At 58.2% G+C, this 14,977-nt stretch overlaps 1 protein-coding gene across 1 annotated transcript in view; it reads right to left on the bottom strand.

Moving 5' to 3' along the window:
• LOC121273653 (adenylate cyclase type 2-like) overlaps positions 1-14,977 on the bottom strand; it is a 130,690-nt gene that overhangs the window by 2,692 nt on the left and 113,021 nt on the right. The window contains exons 18-24 of the mRNA XM_041180794.1: positions 14,940-14,977; positions 12,855-12,948; positions 10,587-10,745; positions 9,166-9,312; positions 6,860-6,967; positions 6,038-6,152; positions 4,554-4,678 (exon numbers count right to left, since the gene is read on the bottom strand). The exon at positions 14,940-14,977 is cut by the window's right edge and continues 147 nt beyond it. Of these exons, the coding sequence (XP_041036728.1) occupies positions 4,554-4,678; positions 6,038-6,152; positions 6,860-6,967; positions 9,166-9,312; positions 10,587-10,745; positions 12,855-12,948; positions 14,940-14,977 (786 nt within the window). The remainder of the gene's footprint in view (positions 1-4,553; positions 4,679-6,037; positions 6,153-6,859; positions 6,968-9,165; positions 9,313-10,586; positions 10,746-12,854; positions 12,949-14,939) is intronic.

The raw sequence follows: 14,977 nt of genomic DNA, 5'->3' as shown, positions 1-14,977 counted from the left end.
AGGAGTTTGGTTCCTTTGGGATAGTGTACAGTGGGAGTGAATGGGAAGGGGTTTGGGTCCATTGGGATTGTGTACAGTGGGAGTGGACAGGACGCATTTTGGGTCCATTGGGATTGTGTATAGTGGGTGTAAATGGGAAGGAGTTTGGATCCATTGGGATTGTGTACAGTGATAGTGAATCAGAAGGGGTTGGGTCCATTGGTATTGTGTACAGTGGCATTTAATGGGAAGGGTTTTGGATTCATTGGGATCGTGTACAGAGGGAGTCTACGGGAAGGGGTTTGGTTCCTTTGGGATTGTGTACCGTGCGTGTGAATGGGAAGGGGAATGGGTCCATTGGGATTGTGTACAGTGGGAGTGAATGGGAAGCAGTTTGCGTCCATTGGGATTGTGAACAGTGGGAGTGAACAGGAAGGGGTTTGGGTCCATTGGGGTTGTGTACTTGGGAGTGAATGGGAAGGGGTTTGGGTCCATTAGGATTGTGTACAGTGGTAGTGAATGGGAAGCGGTTTGGGTCCGTTGGGATTGTGTACAGTAGGAGTGAACAAGAAGGGGTTTGCGTCCATTGGGATTGTGTACAGTGGAGTGAATGGAAGGGGTTTGGTTCCATTGGGATTTTGTACAGTGGGAGTGAATGGGAAGGGGTTTGGGGTCCATTGGGATTGTGTACAGTGGGAGTGAATGGGAAGGGGTTTGGGTCCATTGGGTTTGTGTACAGTGGGGAGTGAATGGAAGGGGTTTGAGTCCCATTGGGACTGTGTACAGTGGGAGTGAACGGATAGGGGTTTGGGTCCATTGTAATTGTGTACAGTGGGAGTGAACGGGAAGGGGTTTGGGTCCATTGGGATTGTTTACAGTGGGAGTGAACGGAAGGGGTTTGGGTCCATTGCAATTGTGTACAATGGGAGTGATTGGGAAAGTGTTAGGATCCATTGGGATTGTGTACAGTGGGATGTAACGGGAAGGGGTTTGATTCCATTGGAATTGTGTACAGTGGGAGTGAATGGGAAGGGGTTTGGGTCCATTGGGATTGTGTACATGGGAGTGAATGGGAAGGCGTTTGGGTCCATTGGGATTGTGTACATTGGGAGTGAATGGGAAGGGGTTTGGGTCCATAGGGATTGTGCACTGTGGGAGTGAATGGGAAGGGGAATGGGTCCATTGGGATTGTGTACAGTGGGAGTGAATGGGAAGAAGTTTGCGTCCATTGGGATTGTGTACAGTGGGAGTGAACAGGAAGGGTTTTGGATCCATTGGGGTTGTGTACTTGGGAGTGAATGGGAAGGCGTTTGGGTCCATTGCGATTGTGTGCAGTGGGAGTGAATTCGAAGGGGTTAGGGTCCATTGTGATTGTGTACAGTGGAGTGAACAGGAAGAGGTTTGGGTCCATTGGGCTTGTGTACAGTGGGAGGGAATGGGAAGGGGAATGGGTCCATTGGGATTGTGTACAGTGGGAGTGAATGGGAAGCGGTTTGGGTCCATTGGGATTGTGTACAGTAGGAGTGAACAGGAAGGGGTTTGGGTCCATTGGGGTTGTGTACTTGGGAGTGAATGGGAAGGGGTTTGGGTCCATTAGGATTGTGTACAGTGGTAGTGAATGGGAAGCGGTTTGGGTCCGTTGGGATTGTGTACAGTAGGAGTGAACAAGAAGGGGTTTGCGTCCATTGGGATTGTGTACAGTGGGAGTGAATGGGAAGGGGTTCGATTCCATTGGGATTTTGTACAGTGGGAATGAAAAGGTAGGATTTTGGGTCCATTGGGATTGTGTACACTGTGAGTGAATGGGAAGGGGTTTGGGTCCATTGGGTTTGTGTACAGTGGGAGTGAATGGGAAGGGTTTGAGTCCATTGGGTCTGTGTACAGTGGGAGTGAACGGCAATGGCTTTGGGTCCATTGTGATTGTGTACAGTGGGAGTGATTGGGTAGGGGTTTGGGTCCATTGGGATTGTGTACAGTGGGAGTGAATGGGAAGGGGTTTGGGTCCATTGCGATTGTGTACAGTGGGAGTGATTGGGAAGGGGTTTGGGTCCATTGGGATTGTGTACAGTGGGAGTGAACGGGAAGGGGTTTGATTCCATTGGAATTGTGTACATGGGAGTGAATGGGAAGGCGTTTGGGTCCATTGGGATTGTGTACATTGGGAGTGAATGGGAAGGGGTTTGAGTCCATAGGGATTGTGCACTGTGGGAGTGAATGGGAAGGGGAATGGGTCCATTGGGATTGTGTACAGTGGGAGTGAATGGGAAGAAGTTTGCGTCCATTGGGATTGTGTACAGTGGGAGTGAACAGGAAGGGTTTTGGATCCATTGGGGTTGTGTACTTGGGAGTGAATGGGAAGGCGTTTGGGTCCATTGCGATTGTGTGCAGTGGGAGTGAATTCGAAGGGGTTAGGGTCCATTGTGATTGTGTACAGTGGAGTGAACAGGAAGAGGTTTGGGTCCATTGGGCTTGTGTACAGTGGGAGGGAATGGGAAGGGGAATGGGTCCATTGGGATTGTGTACAGTGGGAGTGAATGGGAAGCGGTTTGGGTCCATTGGGATTGTGTACAGTAGGAGTGAACAGGAAGGGGTTTGCGTCCATTGGGATTGTGTACAGTGGGAGTAAACGGGAAGGGGTTTGGGTCCATTGGGTTTGTGTACAGTGGGAGTGAAGGGTAAGGGGTTTGGGTCCATTGGGTTTGTGTACAGTGGGAGTGAAGGGGAAGGGGTTCAGGTCCATTGGGACTGTGTACAGTGGGAGTGAACGGGAAGGGGTTTGGGTCCATTGGGATTGTGTACAGTGGGAGTGATTGGGAAGGGATTTGGGTCCATTGGGATTGTGTACAGTGGGAGTGAATGGGAAGGGGGTTTGGGTCCATTGGGATTGTATTCATTGGGAGTGAATGGGAAGGGGTTTGGGTCCATTGGGATTGTGTACAGTGGGAGTGAACGGGAGGGGTTTGGGTCCATTGGGATTGTGTACACTGGGAGTGAACGGGTAGGGCCTTTGGGTCCATTGGGATTGTGTACAGTGGGAGTTCATGGGAAGGGGCTTGGGTCCATTGGGATTGTGTACAGTGGGGAGCGAATGGGAAGGGGGTTTGCATCCATTGGGGATTGTGTAAATTGGGAGTGAATGGAAGGGTTTGGGTTCATTGGGATTGTGTACAGTGGGAGTGAATGGGAAGGGGTTTGGGTCCATTGGGATTGTGTACAGTGGGAGGTGAACGGGAAGCGGTTTGAGTGCATTGGGATTGTGTACAGTGGGAGTGAACGGGATGGGGTTTGGGGCATTGGGGATTGTGCACAGTGGAGTGAATGGGAAGGGGTTTGGGTCCATTGGGATTGTGTACAGCGGAGCGAACGGGAAGGGGGTTTGGCTCCATTGGGATTGTGTACAGTGGGAGTGAATGGGAGGAGTTTGGTTTCCTTTGGGATAGTGTACAGTGGGGAGTGAATGGGAAGGGGTTGGGTCCATTGGATTGTGTACAGTGGGAGTGGACAGGACGCATTTTGGGTCCATTGGGATTGTGTATAGTGGGTGTAAATGGGAAGGAGTTTGGATCCATTGGGATTGTGTACAGTGATAGTGAATCAGAAGGGGTTGGGTCCATTGGTATTGTGTACAGTGGGAGTGAATGGGAAGGGTTTTGGGTTCATTGGGATTGTGTACAGTGGGAGTGAATGGGAAGGGGTTTGGGTCCATTGGGATTGTGTACAGTGGGAGTGAACAGGAAGCGGTTTGAGTGCATTGGGATTGTGTACAGTGGGAATGAACGGGATGGGGTTTGGGTCCATTGGGATTGTGCACAGTGGGAGTGAATGGGAAGGGGTTTGGGTCCATTGGGATTGTGTACAGTGGGAGCGAACGGGAAGGGGTTTGGCTCCATTGGGATTGTGTACAGTGGGAGTGAATGGGAAGGAGTTTGGTTCCTTTGGGATAGTGTACAGTGGGAGTGAATGGGAAGGGGTTTGGGTCCATTGGGATTGTGTACAGTGGGAGTGGACAGGACGCATTTTGGGTCCATTGGGATTGTGTATAGTGGGTGTAAATGGGAAGGAGTTTGGATCCATTGGGATTGTGTACAGTGATAGTGAATCAGAAGGGGTTGGGTCCATTGGTATTGTGTACAGTGGGAGTGAATGGGAAGGGTTTTGGGACCATTGGGATTGTGTACAGTGGGAGTGAATGGGAAGGGGTTTGGGTCTTTTGGGATTGTGTACAGTGGGACTGAATGGGATGGGAATTGGGTCCATTGGGATTGTGTACAGTGGGAGTGAATGGGAAGGGGTTTGGTTCCATTGGGATTGTGTACAGTTGGAGTGAATGGGAAGATGTTTGGGTACATTGGGATTGTTTCCAGTGGGAGTGAATGGGAAGGGTTTTGAGTCCATTGGGATTGTGTACAGTGGGAGTGAATGGGAAGGGGTTTGGGTCCATTGGGATTGTGTACAGTGGGAGCGAACAGGAACGGGTTTGGGTCCATTGGGATTGTGTACAGTGGGAGTGAACGGGAAGGGGTTTGGGTCCATTCCCAGGGAGCTGTTTGCTGACTGTGGTACCCAGTACATACCTGTATTCTGCCCAGGACCCCGGTGCTGTCCATCCTGCTGGCCACGTTGACACTGTTGCCCCAGATGTCGTACTGCGGCTTCTGTGCGCCTATCACCCCTGCCACTACCGGCCCGTGGTTGATTCCTGACGGGTGGATAACAAACGAAGCAGGTCAGCGATTGCCGGCGGGCGTGATATTCACAAATGCAGCACCTGGCCTTTAGCAGGACCTCTGACATTGCTATAGACACCCCATGGTTTGTGGTGGGGCCTTTATCGAAGGCAAATGGACCTCAAGTCACGTGGCGAGACTTTGAGGTCCGAGGGCCCCAATCCCGGTCAAGGAGATCGGCTTTAAGGAGCGCCTGAAGGGAGGGCAGCGAGCTGAAGAGGCGGAGGGCAGGGAACTCCTGAGCCTTCGGGATCCCAGCCAATGGGAGGTTCAAATGGGGTTGGGGAGCTTACTCGAGAGGCCGGGATTGGACGAGCGAGGAGCACCGGGAGGGCGGGGCTAGAGGGGCCGAGGTAGAAACGTGGGGGAGACGTTGGAGTGGGTTGACCGCAAGGGCGAGAGTTTCAAATCGGGTCCAGGAGCCAAGCTACCAGGAGCCAGTGGGCCACAGGTGGCCTGAGGGGTCAGAGGTCGGAAGGGCGGCTGCAAGAGCATCGGAGTTTTAAAAAATTTATTCTTGCACAGGGATGTGGGCATTGCTGGGCCTGGCCCAGCCTTTATTGCCCGTCCCTAATTGCCCCCTTGAGAAGGTGATGGTGGGTGAGCTGCCTTCTTGAGCCGCTGCAGTCCCCTGTGGTGTAGGTACACCCACCGCGCTGTTAGGGAGGGAGTTCCCAGGATTTTGACCCGGCGACAGTGAAGGAACGGCCGATATATTCCCAAGTCGGGACTGCGAGTGCGGCTCGGAGGGGAACTTCAAGGTGGGGGTGTTCCCCGTGCGTCTGCTGCCCTCGTCCTTCTAGACGGTAGCGGTCGTGTGTTTGGAAGGTGCTGTCGAAGGAGCCTCGGTGAGTTGCTGCGGTGCATCTTGTAGATGGTACACACACTGCTGCTACTGTGCGTCGGTGGTGGAGGGAGTGAATGTTTGTGGATGGGGTGCCGATCGAGCGGGGGCTGCTTTGTCCTGGACGGTGTCGAACTTCTCGAGTGTTGTGGGAGCCGCACTCATCCAGGCAAGTGGGGGGGGTGTCCCATCACACTCCTGACTTGTGCCTTGTAGATGGTGGACAGGCTTTGAGGGGAGTCAGGAGGTGAGTGACTCTCCGCAGGATTCCCAGCCTCTCCGACCTGCTCCTGTAGCCGCAGTGTTTATACGGCTGGTCCGGTTCAGTTTCTGGGGTAGCCAAGTTGGGGTGTGACAAAGCGGCAGATGAGGGTTTCCATCACAAACACCCTCGCGAAGCGGGGTTCGGAACAGAGACCGTGGGGGTGGTGGGGGGTGGGGGGGGTGGGGGAAGAGGGTGAACGCGCCCCGACCGAGCGCCACCCACCGATTCTCAGCTTGAAGTTGTTGAATGAGTGCTTGTTGATGAAGTCCAGCTTCCCCATCATGGCTACCGCAAACTCCACCATCACCCCAATGTGCGTGCAGTTGCGCTCGGTGTCCTGGTGGGGAGGGTGGCAGCAGAGAGCAAGAGAGAGAGAGAGAGAGAGAGAGAGAGAGAGAAAGAGAGAAAAGAGGGTCAAACACATCCGGGAGTTCACCTCCCACCCCCTCCCCCTCCCCCCACCATCCCCCCTACCCGCCCCCCACCCCCCCACCCCCAAGCCCACATCAGCGCCAAAGGCATCGGCACCGGGGCCGACGCCGGGAGTTTGGTTTCCTCAGGGCCGGGGATTCCAACCCACGGGGGTCAGTGGGTGGGGCGGGGGAGGGATGTTGGGGGTTGTGGGGAGGGGTTTGGGGGGGGTGAGTGGCACAGCTTCAGGATACAGGGCTGATCGCCTGGGGGACTGAGACGAGGAGGGGTTTCTCCGCTCGGAGGGGAGTTGAAGGGTGGGACGGATGAGGAATCGAGGGGAGTGGGCGGGAAAGGGGCCGCGGTTTGGGACGCGGCCCCCCCCCTTAAAGGTACATGCCACCACCATCGCGGCAAAGCTGGGCCGACGTCCTGATGGACGAGGGAGAGGTCGGGGGTTTATGGGTTGGGGGGGAGGTGCGGGGTGGGGAAAGCAGAGTCGAGGATGCCTTCGGAGCTGGGGGAGGGGGGGGCAGAGGAGGCTCGATGGGCCGAAGGGCCTTGCCTCTGCCTCTGTTTCCAGACCCTCACCCCCTCCCCACACCCACCACCGCCCCCCCACGCCGCCGTTACCTGGGGGCCTTCCTGCCCGAGAGCGGCGTTGAGTCCCGAAGCGGCCATGTATGTGCTGCCAATGGTCTTGATCTTCTCCACCCCGCTGAATTTGGGCTTCGATAGGAGCTGCGGGCAAAGAGCGAGGGGGAACGTGTTGAACCCAAGACATCCTTTTCTCCCCATACCCACCACTACCAGAGCCGCCGCCGCCGCCTGTGGGGGAGGGGGGAGAGCGGAACCACACGGTGCAGAAGAGGCCATTCGGCCCATTGAGTCTGTACCGACACGTGAGAAACACCTGACCTACCTACCTAATCCCATTGACCAGCGCTCGGCCCCATAGCCTTGAATGTTAGGACGTGCCGAGTGCTCATCCAGGTACTTTTTACAGGATGTGAGGCAACCCGCCTCCACCACCCTCCCAGGCAGCGCATTCCAGACCCTCACCACCCTCTGGGTAAAAAAGTTTCTCTTCACAACCCCCCTAAACCTCCTGCCCCTCACTTGGAACTTATGCCCCCTTGTGACTAACCCTTCAACTAAGGGGAACAGCTGCTCCCTATCCACCCTGTCCATGCCCCTCATAATCTTGTACACCTCGATCAGGTCGCCTCCCCACCTCTCAGTCTCCTCTGCTCCAACGAAAACTACCCGAGTCTATCCAACCATCTCTTCATAACTCAAGCGTTTCATTGTCTTCCAGAAGAAAAGGCGGCGATCACTGCTCTCGGCTTGACACCCCTTCGGAGCAGACCCTCCCACTTCCTAAGAATTTCTTTCATGGGTTTCTGGGTGTTTTTCACCACCCCCCCCCCACCGCCGCCTCCCCCCACAAGACAACCTCCTCCATCCCTAACTGCCCTTTGAATGGAGCATCTCGCTCATCAAATTTCAGAGGGGGAGAGTCAACCTGATGGGGAGGGGTGGGCAGGGGTTGTGGGTCTGGAGTCACGTGTAGGCCAGACCGGTGTAAGGACAGCAGATTTCCCCCTTCCTTAAAGGAGGCATGAGTGAACCAGATGGGGTTTTTTTTTTGACAAGCGCGACGACGGTCCCTGTGACTGAAACTGACTTCCTAGTTCCATATTTTGTTAATTGAGTTTAAATTCCGCAGGCTGCTGTTGGTGGGATTTGAACCCATGTCTGCCCCCCCCACCACGCCCCTCCCCCTTCTCCTCCCCTCCCCCCACCATCTCCCCTGTCTCCCCCACACCCCCCCCACCCGCCAGGGCATTAACCCGGGACTCTGGATTACTGGTCCAGTCACAAGGCCCCAGTCTCCACATTTCAGAGGTGGGGGGGGGGGGTGTGCGAGTTAGGAGTTAACCATGTCGCTGTGGGGGGTCCGGAGTCACGTGTAGGGCAGACTGGGGTAAGGACGGCGGATTTCCCCCTTCCCCAAAGGGGGGACATGAGTGAACCAGATGGGGATTTTTTTTTTGACAAGCGTCGATGACGGTCCCTGTGACTGAAACTGGCTTCCTAATTCCGTGTTTTGTTAGTTGAGTTTAAATTCCGCCGGATGCCGTTGGTGGGATTTGATCCCGTGTCCTCTCCCCTCCCCCACCCCACACCCTCCCCCTTGCCCCCCACCACCCCCCCCCCCCACCCCCACACACCCACCAGAGCATTAGCCCGGGCCTCTCGATTACTAGTCCGGTCAGATTACCACCAGCCCCGGTCTTCTCATTTCAGAGGGGGAGGGGAGGTTGTGGGGGGCAAGTTAAGAGTCAACCACGTCGCTGTGGGGGTCTGGAGTCACGTGTAGGCCAGACCGGGGTGAGGATGGCGGATTTCCCCCTTCCCTAAAGGGGGACGGACATGAATGACCCAGATGGTATTTTTTTACGCTGATCGATGATAATCCAGCTTTTCAAGATGTCAGATTTATTCATCGATGGCATTCAAGGTCCCCCTGCCGCCACAGGCTGGGTCGGAGCTCATAGCTCCGAGCGTGTGCGCAGGCGTGCACCCAGGCCTCTCGATTGCTGGCCCTCATGTCATCACCCCCTGCCCTCCCCAGCTCACGTTGCGGCCGGAGGGCAAGCAGGCCAGTGTGAATCGACACCACTTTTCTCCGGCAGTAGGAATTGTTGGCAAGCCTTTGAAATTTGGCACTCTTGCACTTGTCCCCTTTCCCTTCCCAGCAATATTCATGGCTCTGGGCCTGAGGGAGGGAGGGAGGATGTGCAATTGGTAAGGTCGGGGGGGGTGCAGGAGAACGTCCAATGGCCTCGGGGGTGTCTCAGGGCCCACGGTCGGAGACACAAACGTGGGTGGGAGGGTTCCCATTGCCCCCCCCCACCTATGCCGTCGCTTCCTACCTCATCAAAGTCAGCGATGATCTCGTTCAGCAGCCGCAGGCACTCCAGCCCCTCCCGGTTGACGTCCGACTCGGAGTAAAACTCCTTGAAGTCCGGGATGGAGGCGAACATGATGCAGACACAGTCGTACGACTGGTGGTAGAGGTCCTGAGGGCGAGGGAGATTTTCCAGAGGGTGAGGCGGGCGGACGGACAGATGGACAGGGGTGGGATGGGGGAGATGCGGCTGCTCCGCCAACCGCGTGCCCGTAAAACCCACCCCTCTTCCCCCTTCCCGCACCCCCACCCCGCCGAACCACCGCCCCCCCACCCCCACCGAACCACCCCAACCCCCTCCCCGGGCCACACCAACCCCAATCCCATTTCTGAAACCATCCCCCCCAAACTCCGATCTCCACCCCCGACCCCCGACCCACTCACCGCCCGATCTCCACCCCGACACTCCTCTCCCTCCGATCTCCACCCCCGACCCCCCTCCCCCTCCAATCTCCACCCCCCCGACCCCCATCCCCCTCTCCCCAATCTCCACTCCACCCCCGACCTCCCCCCTCCGATCTCCACTCAAACCTCCTCTAAATCACCCTCCTCCGATCTCCACTCCAACCCGCTCTAAATTCCCCTCCTCCGATCTCAACTCCAACACCCTCTAAATCCCCCTCCTCCGATTTCCACTCAAACCCCCTCCAAATCCCCCTCCTCCGATCTCCACTCAAACCCCCTCTAAATCCCCCTCCTCCGATCGACACTCAAACGCCCTCTAAATCCCCCTCCTCCGATCTCCACTCCAACACCCTCTAAATCCCCTCCTCCGATTTCCACTCAAAGCCCCTCCAAATCCCCCTCCTCCGATCTCCACTCAAACCCCCTCTAAATCCCCCTCCTCCGATCGACACTCAAACCCCCTCTAAATCCCCCTCCTCCGATCTCCACTCAAACCCCCTCCAAATCCCCCTCCTCCGATCTCCACTCAAACCCCCTCTAAATCCCCCTCCTCCGATCAACACTCAAACCCCCTCTAAATCCCCCTCCTCCGATCTCCACTCTGACCCCCCTCTAAGTCCCCCTCCTCTGATCGACACTCAAACCCCCTCTAAATCCCCCTCCTCCGACCTTCACTCAAACCCCCTCTAAATCCCCCTCCTCCGACCTCCACTCAAACCCTCTCTAAATCCCCCTACGCCCCACCTCCACATAGGTCCCACTCCCGCACCAACTCCTCCTCCTCCTCCTCCACCGAACCCCTGCCACCCCCCAAACTCACGCCCTCTCCGACCCTCCCCAACCCCTCTCACTCCGTCCAGACAATCACCTTGACCTCTACCACCCCCCCCCCCGCTGCCCCGTGGACCCCTCCTCCCAGGCGCGCCCGCCACTCCCCCCCCTTCGCCCCCCTCCCCCCCACCAGCCTCGCGGAGGCCCCACCTCGTTCTTGCGGTGCTGCCCGATGAACTGCACGGCCACATGGGCCGGCAGAACATTCTCCAGGAGCACGCGGTTCAGGTTCTCCATAGTCTCGATCTTCTCCCGCTCCTGCCGGAATTTCCTCTTCCACAGGAAGTCCAGGCGGCAGCTGTACTCGTTCTTTAGGGGGGGTGGGGGTAGGGGGGAGGGAGGGCGTTGGTGGGGTGGGGGTGGGGGTGGGGTTGGAGGGTGGAGAAAGGACAGAAGGTGAGAGTGGGCACTGGGTCCCAGCTGGGCCATCACACAGTCAGCGCCCCCCCCCAACCCCCACCCACCCCCGATTACCAGAACCACCCACTCTCCCCCCTCCCACCACCCCCACGATTACCCGCACCACTCACTCTCCCCCAACCCCCTCCCACCACCCCCACGATTACCCGCACCACTCACTCTCCCCCAACCCCCACCCACCCCCCCGATTACCTGCACCACTCACTCTCCCCCAACCCCCACCCACCCCCCCGATTACCTGCACCACTCACTCTCCCCCAACCCCCACCCACCCCCCCGATTACCTGCACCACTCACTCTCCCCCAACCCCCACCCACCCCCCCCGATTACCTGCACCACTCACTCTCCCCCAACCCCCACCCACCCCCCCGATTACCTGCACCACTCACTCTCCCCCAACCCCCACCCACCCCCCCGATTACCTGCACCACTCACTCTCCCCCAACCCCCACCCACCCCCCCGATTACCTGCACCACTCACTCTCCCCCAACCCCCACCCAGCCCCCCGATTACCCGCACCACCCACTCTCCTCCCACCACCCCTCCCGATTACCCACCCAACCCACCCACCACCCCCCCGATTACCCGCACCACCCACTCTCCCGGCACTACCCCACCCACCGCCCCACCCGATTATCCCCACGACCGCACCCACCCACCCACTCTCACCCCCCACTGGTCTCGTTCCCGCCTTGGGGTCCCGGGCAGTGTGGGGGTGGGGGGGTGGGGGGATCATGAGCAAAGCAGAGGGGTGGGGTGGGGTGGGTGGGGGTCTGACAAACACGAGGGGATCCGCAACCGGTGAGGTGCTCCCACCCCCCACCCTCCCCCAGGCGTGGCTTGCCCTCGTGGTGGAGGTGATGGGGGGGGGCGTTTTGGGGGGGGAAACGGGGAAGCGGCATCCGTCTTGAGCACAGCAAGATCCCACGGGGGGGACGCGGTGAGTAGTGACCGGAGAACCTTTTCCAATCTTCGGGGGACGTGGATTTGAGAGACAAATGCATGGACCAGGACACGGAGCGAGTGAGGGGGTGGGGGGGTGGGGTTTTGTGGGGAGAGTTGGAGTTGTGGGGGGTGTGTGGGAGGGATGGAGGGGATGGGCTGGGGGGATCGTGGGGTTGTGAAGTGTAGGGGATTGGAGGGGTGGAGGGATAGGGGCGTGTGTGTATAGTGGGGGGGGGTGTAGGGTGGAGGGTGTGGGGTTGGAGGGTGGGGAGTGTGGGGGGGTGGGGTTGTGGGTGGCGTCGGGGGGGGGTTGTGGGTGTGTTTGGGGGTGGTGCAGGTGGAGGTGGGGGGCAACCCTCCCCCCCACCCCGCTCGTTTTCCAACAGTGGCCGCGGGATCTGTAACCTCCGCCCGAGAGAGAGGGGCAGGCGGGGCTGCCGGGGTTTGATATCTCACCTGAACAGATTGTACCGCTGGCAGTGCAGCACTCCGCCGGGGGGGGGGGTGCGCGGGTAGCGTCGGCCATGGATGACGGGGCTCGGGTCTCCGGGGCACATTTGCTCGGCGGGGGTTGGTGGGGGGGGGTGCGCCAAAGGAAAAGGGGGAGAAGATTCCATTCCCCTCCCTCCCCTTCAGCCGCCCTCCAACACCCGGGATCTTGCTCTCCCTCCCGGCCCCACTGCGCCAACGGGGTTTCGGTGAGGGTTTGGTCTCCTGCCCCCGACACCACAGCTCTCCCCCCTCCCCATTCCCCACACCCACCCCCTCCCCCATCATATCCCCCATTCCCCACCCCCACCTCCCCCCACACCCACTCCCTCCCCCACCCCCACCCCATCCACCACCCCCTCCCCCACCCCCACCCCCACCCCCTCCCCCAACCCCTCCACCAGCCCCACCCCATCCACCACCCACTCCACCACCCCCACCCCCACCCCCACCCCCTCCCCCAACACCCACCCCCACACCCTCCCCCACCCCATTCCCCACACCCTTCCCCCCCCTCCCCCACACCCTCCCCCTCCCACACCCTCCCCCTCCCTCTCCGTACCTGCCTCGCCAGAACGAGGAGGGTGAAGAAGAAGATGAAGAACGAGATGCTCCCCATCAGCTTGGGATCCTTTAAGACGCCGGGACGTTGTCCGCTGTAGAGGGAAGGGAAGGGAGACAGCGGTCAGTCACTCGGACAGCACGGAGTTTGGGAGGCTCCGGAAAGGGTGGAGGGGCTCGGGGGCGTCACTGAAGCTGCTGGCCTTTCACCGGCCCGGACGGACAGAGGGGCGCCAGATTTCAAAAGGGTCCCGCAACGAATTTCGGCAGCCAGGGCACCGGCAAGTGGCTCCCGACCGGCCCAAAGTGAAGTGGATCCCGCGACGTGAGAGGACGGCACTGACCGGTCAACCCCGAGTGCGCCGATCGCTACGCGAGCGAGAGACCGAAGATCCCGAGGACGGCGCTGACTAGTCAACCCTAAGTGCGCCGATTGTTACGTGAGCGAGCGACTGAGGGTCCCAAGGACAGTGCCAACTGGTCAACCCTGAGTGCGCCAGTCGCAAGGCGAGTGAGCAACCGAGGATCCCGAGGATGGCACCGACTGGTCAACCCCGAGTGCGCCGATCGCTACCCGAGCGGGCGACCAGGAGATCCCCAGTCAAGCTCGTGACGCGGCTGGTTTATGCCCACGAAGGGGGTGATGCACGTTCACACGCTTGTGCGCGGGCTCGATCCCTGAGAACAGAAGGAAAGTGTTCAAGCCTTTCAGCATTTGTTCGAATAGCCCCAGGGTTGGGTGGAGGAGAGGGGTGCTCGGGGGAGCCTGAAGCCCCCCTCCCACTGTTGCATTCTCCACGGCAATGCCTCGGCCAGTCAGAGCTCACTTGGCAACCAGTCAGCACCCGTTCCTCCCGCAGTGTAAATTGTAGCGGCCCTTTGAAATTTGGAACTCTGTTGTTTGTCCTGGTGGGTGCAGAGTGGGAAGGATCGGCAGCACGTCTCCCTTTTCAGTCGTACAAAGGACCATGGTGGGCAAAGGACAGGCCAGCAGGTAAACCATCGCACATCCATGTGGAAACCACACCACTTCTCACAGAGGCTCATCCCCTTGCCCCAGAGCATCAAACCTCTACCCATCAAACTTCCCTTTGCTCCCACACAACATCTCACTTCCACAGATCCCCAGGCCCACCTTAGACTTCCATTTTGTTCCTCATCCCGGGGAGGTCTTTCCAAACAGCCCCCCCTCTCTCAATCTCTTTTATCTGGGGAGGTTGCTCTAACCCCCTCTCTCACACTCCTGTATCTGGGGAGGTCTCTCTAACCCCCTCTCTCACACTCCTGTATCTGGGGAGGTCCCTCTAACCCTCTCTCACACTCCTGTATCTGGGGAGGTCTCTCTAACCCCCTCTCTCACACTCCTGTAACTGGGGAGGTCTCTCTAACCCCCCTCTCACACTCCTGTATCTAGGGAGGTCTCTCTAACCCCCTCTCACACTCCTGTATCTGGGGAGGTCTCTCTAAACCACCTCTCTCACACTCCTGTATCTGGGGAGGTCCCTCTAACTCCCTCTTTCACACTCCTGTATCTGGGGAGGTCCCTCTAACTCCCTCTTTCACACTCCTGTATCTGGGGAGGTCCCTCTAACCCCCTCTTTCACACTTCTGTCTGGGGAGGTCCCTCTAACTCCCTCTTTCACACTCCTGTATCTGGGGAGGTCCCTCTAACCCCCTCTCTCACACTGACATGGCAGGTACAGCACGGGGTTAGATACAAAGTAAAGCTCCCTCTACACTGTCCCCATCAAACACTCCCAGGACAGATACAGCAAGGGGTTAGATACAGAGTAAATCTCCGACCTCACAGGGGAAAGGTCTGAATTCGGTCCACTATCCCTCCCTGACCTCTTGTTCCTATTGATTTAAAGGTATCTGGGGCTGTTTTCATGACATTGCACTGGATATTTGGTACTCTCAGGGGCCACTCTGCCCATCTAGCCCATGCTGGTGTTTTGGCTCCCCTCAATGAATTGGCCCCGGGCTGGTAGATGTTGCCACCCGCCTCACCCTCTCCAACCCTGGGGCCCTCCCAGCTACGCGAGGCCAATGGGAACAAGGCGACAGGCGAGAAACGGCCTCTTACCCTTCCAGCGAGGCATTGGGGTAGAGGTGGCACGTGTA

This window comes from Carcharodon carcharias (assembly GCF_017639515.1).
Source record: "Carcharodon carcharias isolate sCarCar2 chromosome 27 unlocalized genomic scaffold, sCarCar2.pri SUPER_27_unloc_1, whole genome shotgun sequence".
Taxonomy (NCBI): Eukaryota; Metazoa; Chordata; class Chondrichthyes; order Lamniformes; family Lamnidae; genus Carcharodon; species Carcharodon carcharias.
This window is presented reverse-complemented; position numbering and strand designations above follow the sequence as displayed.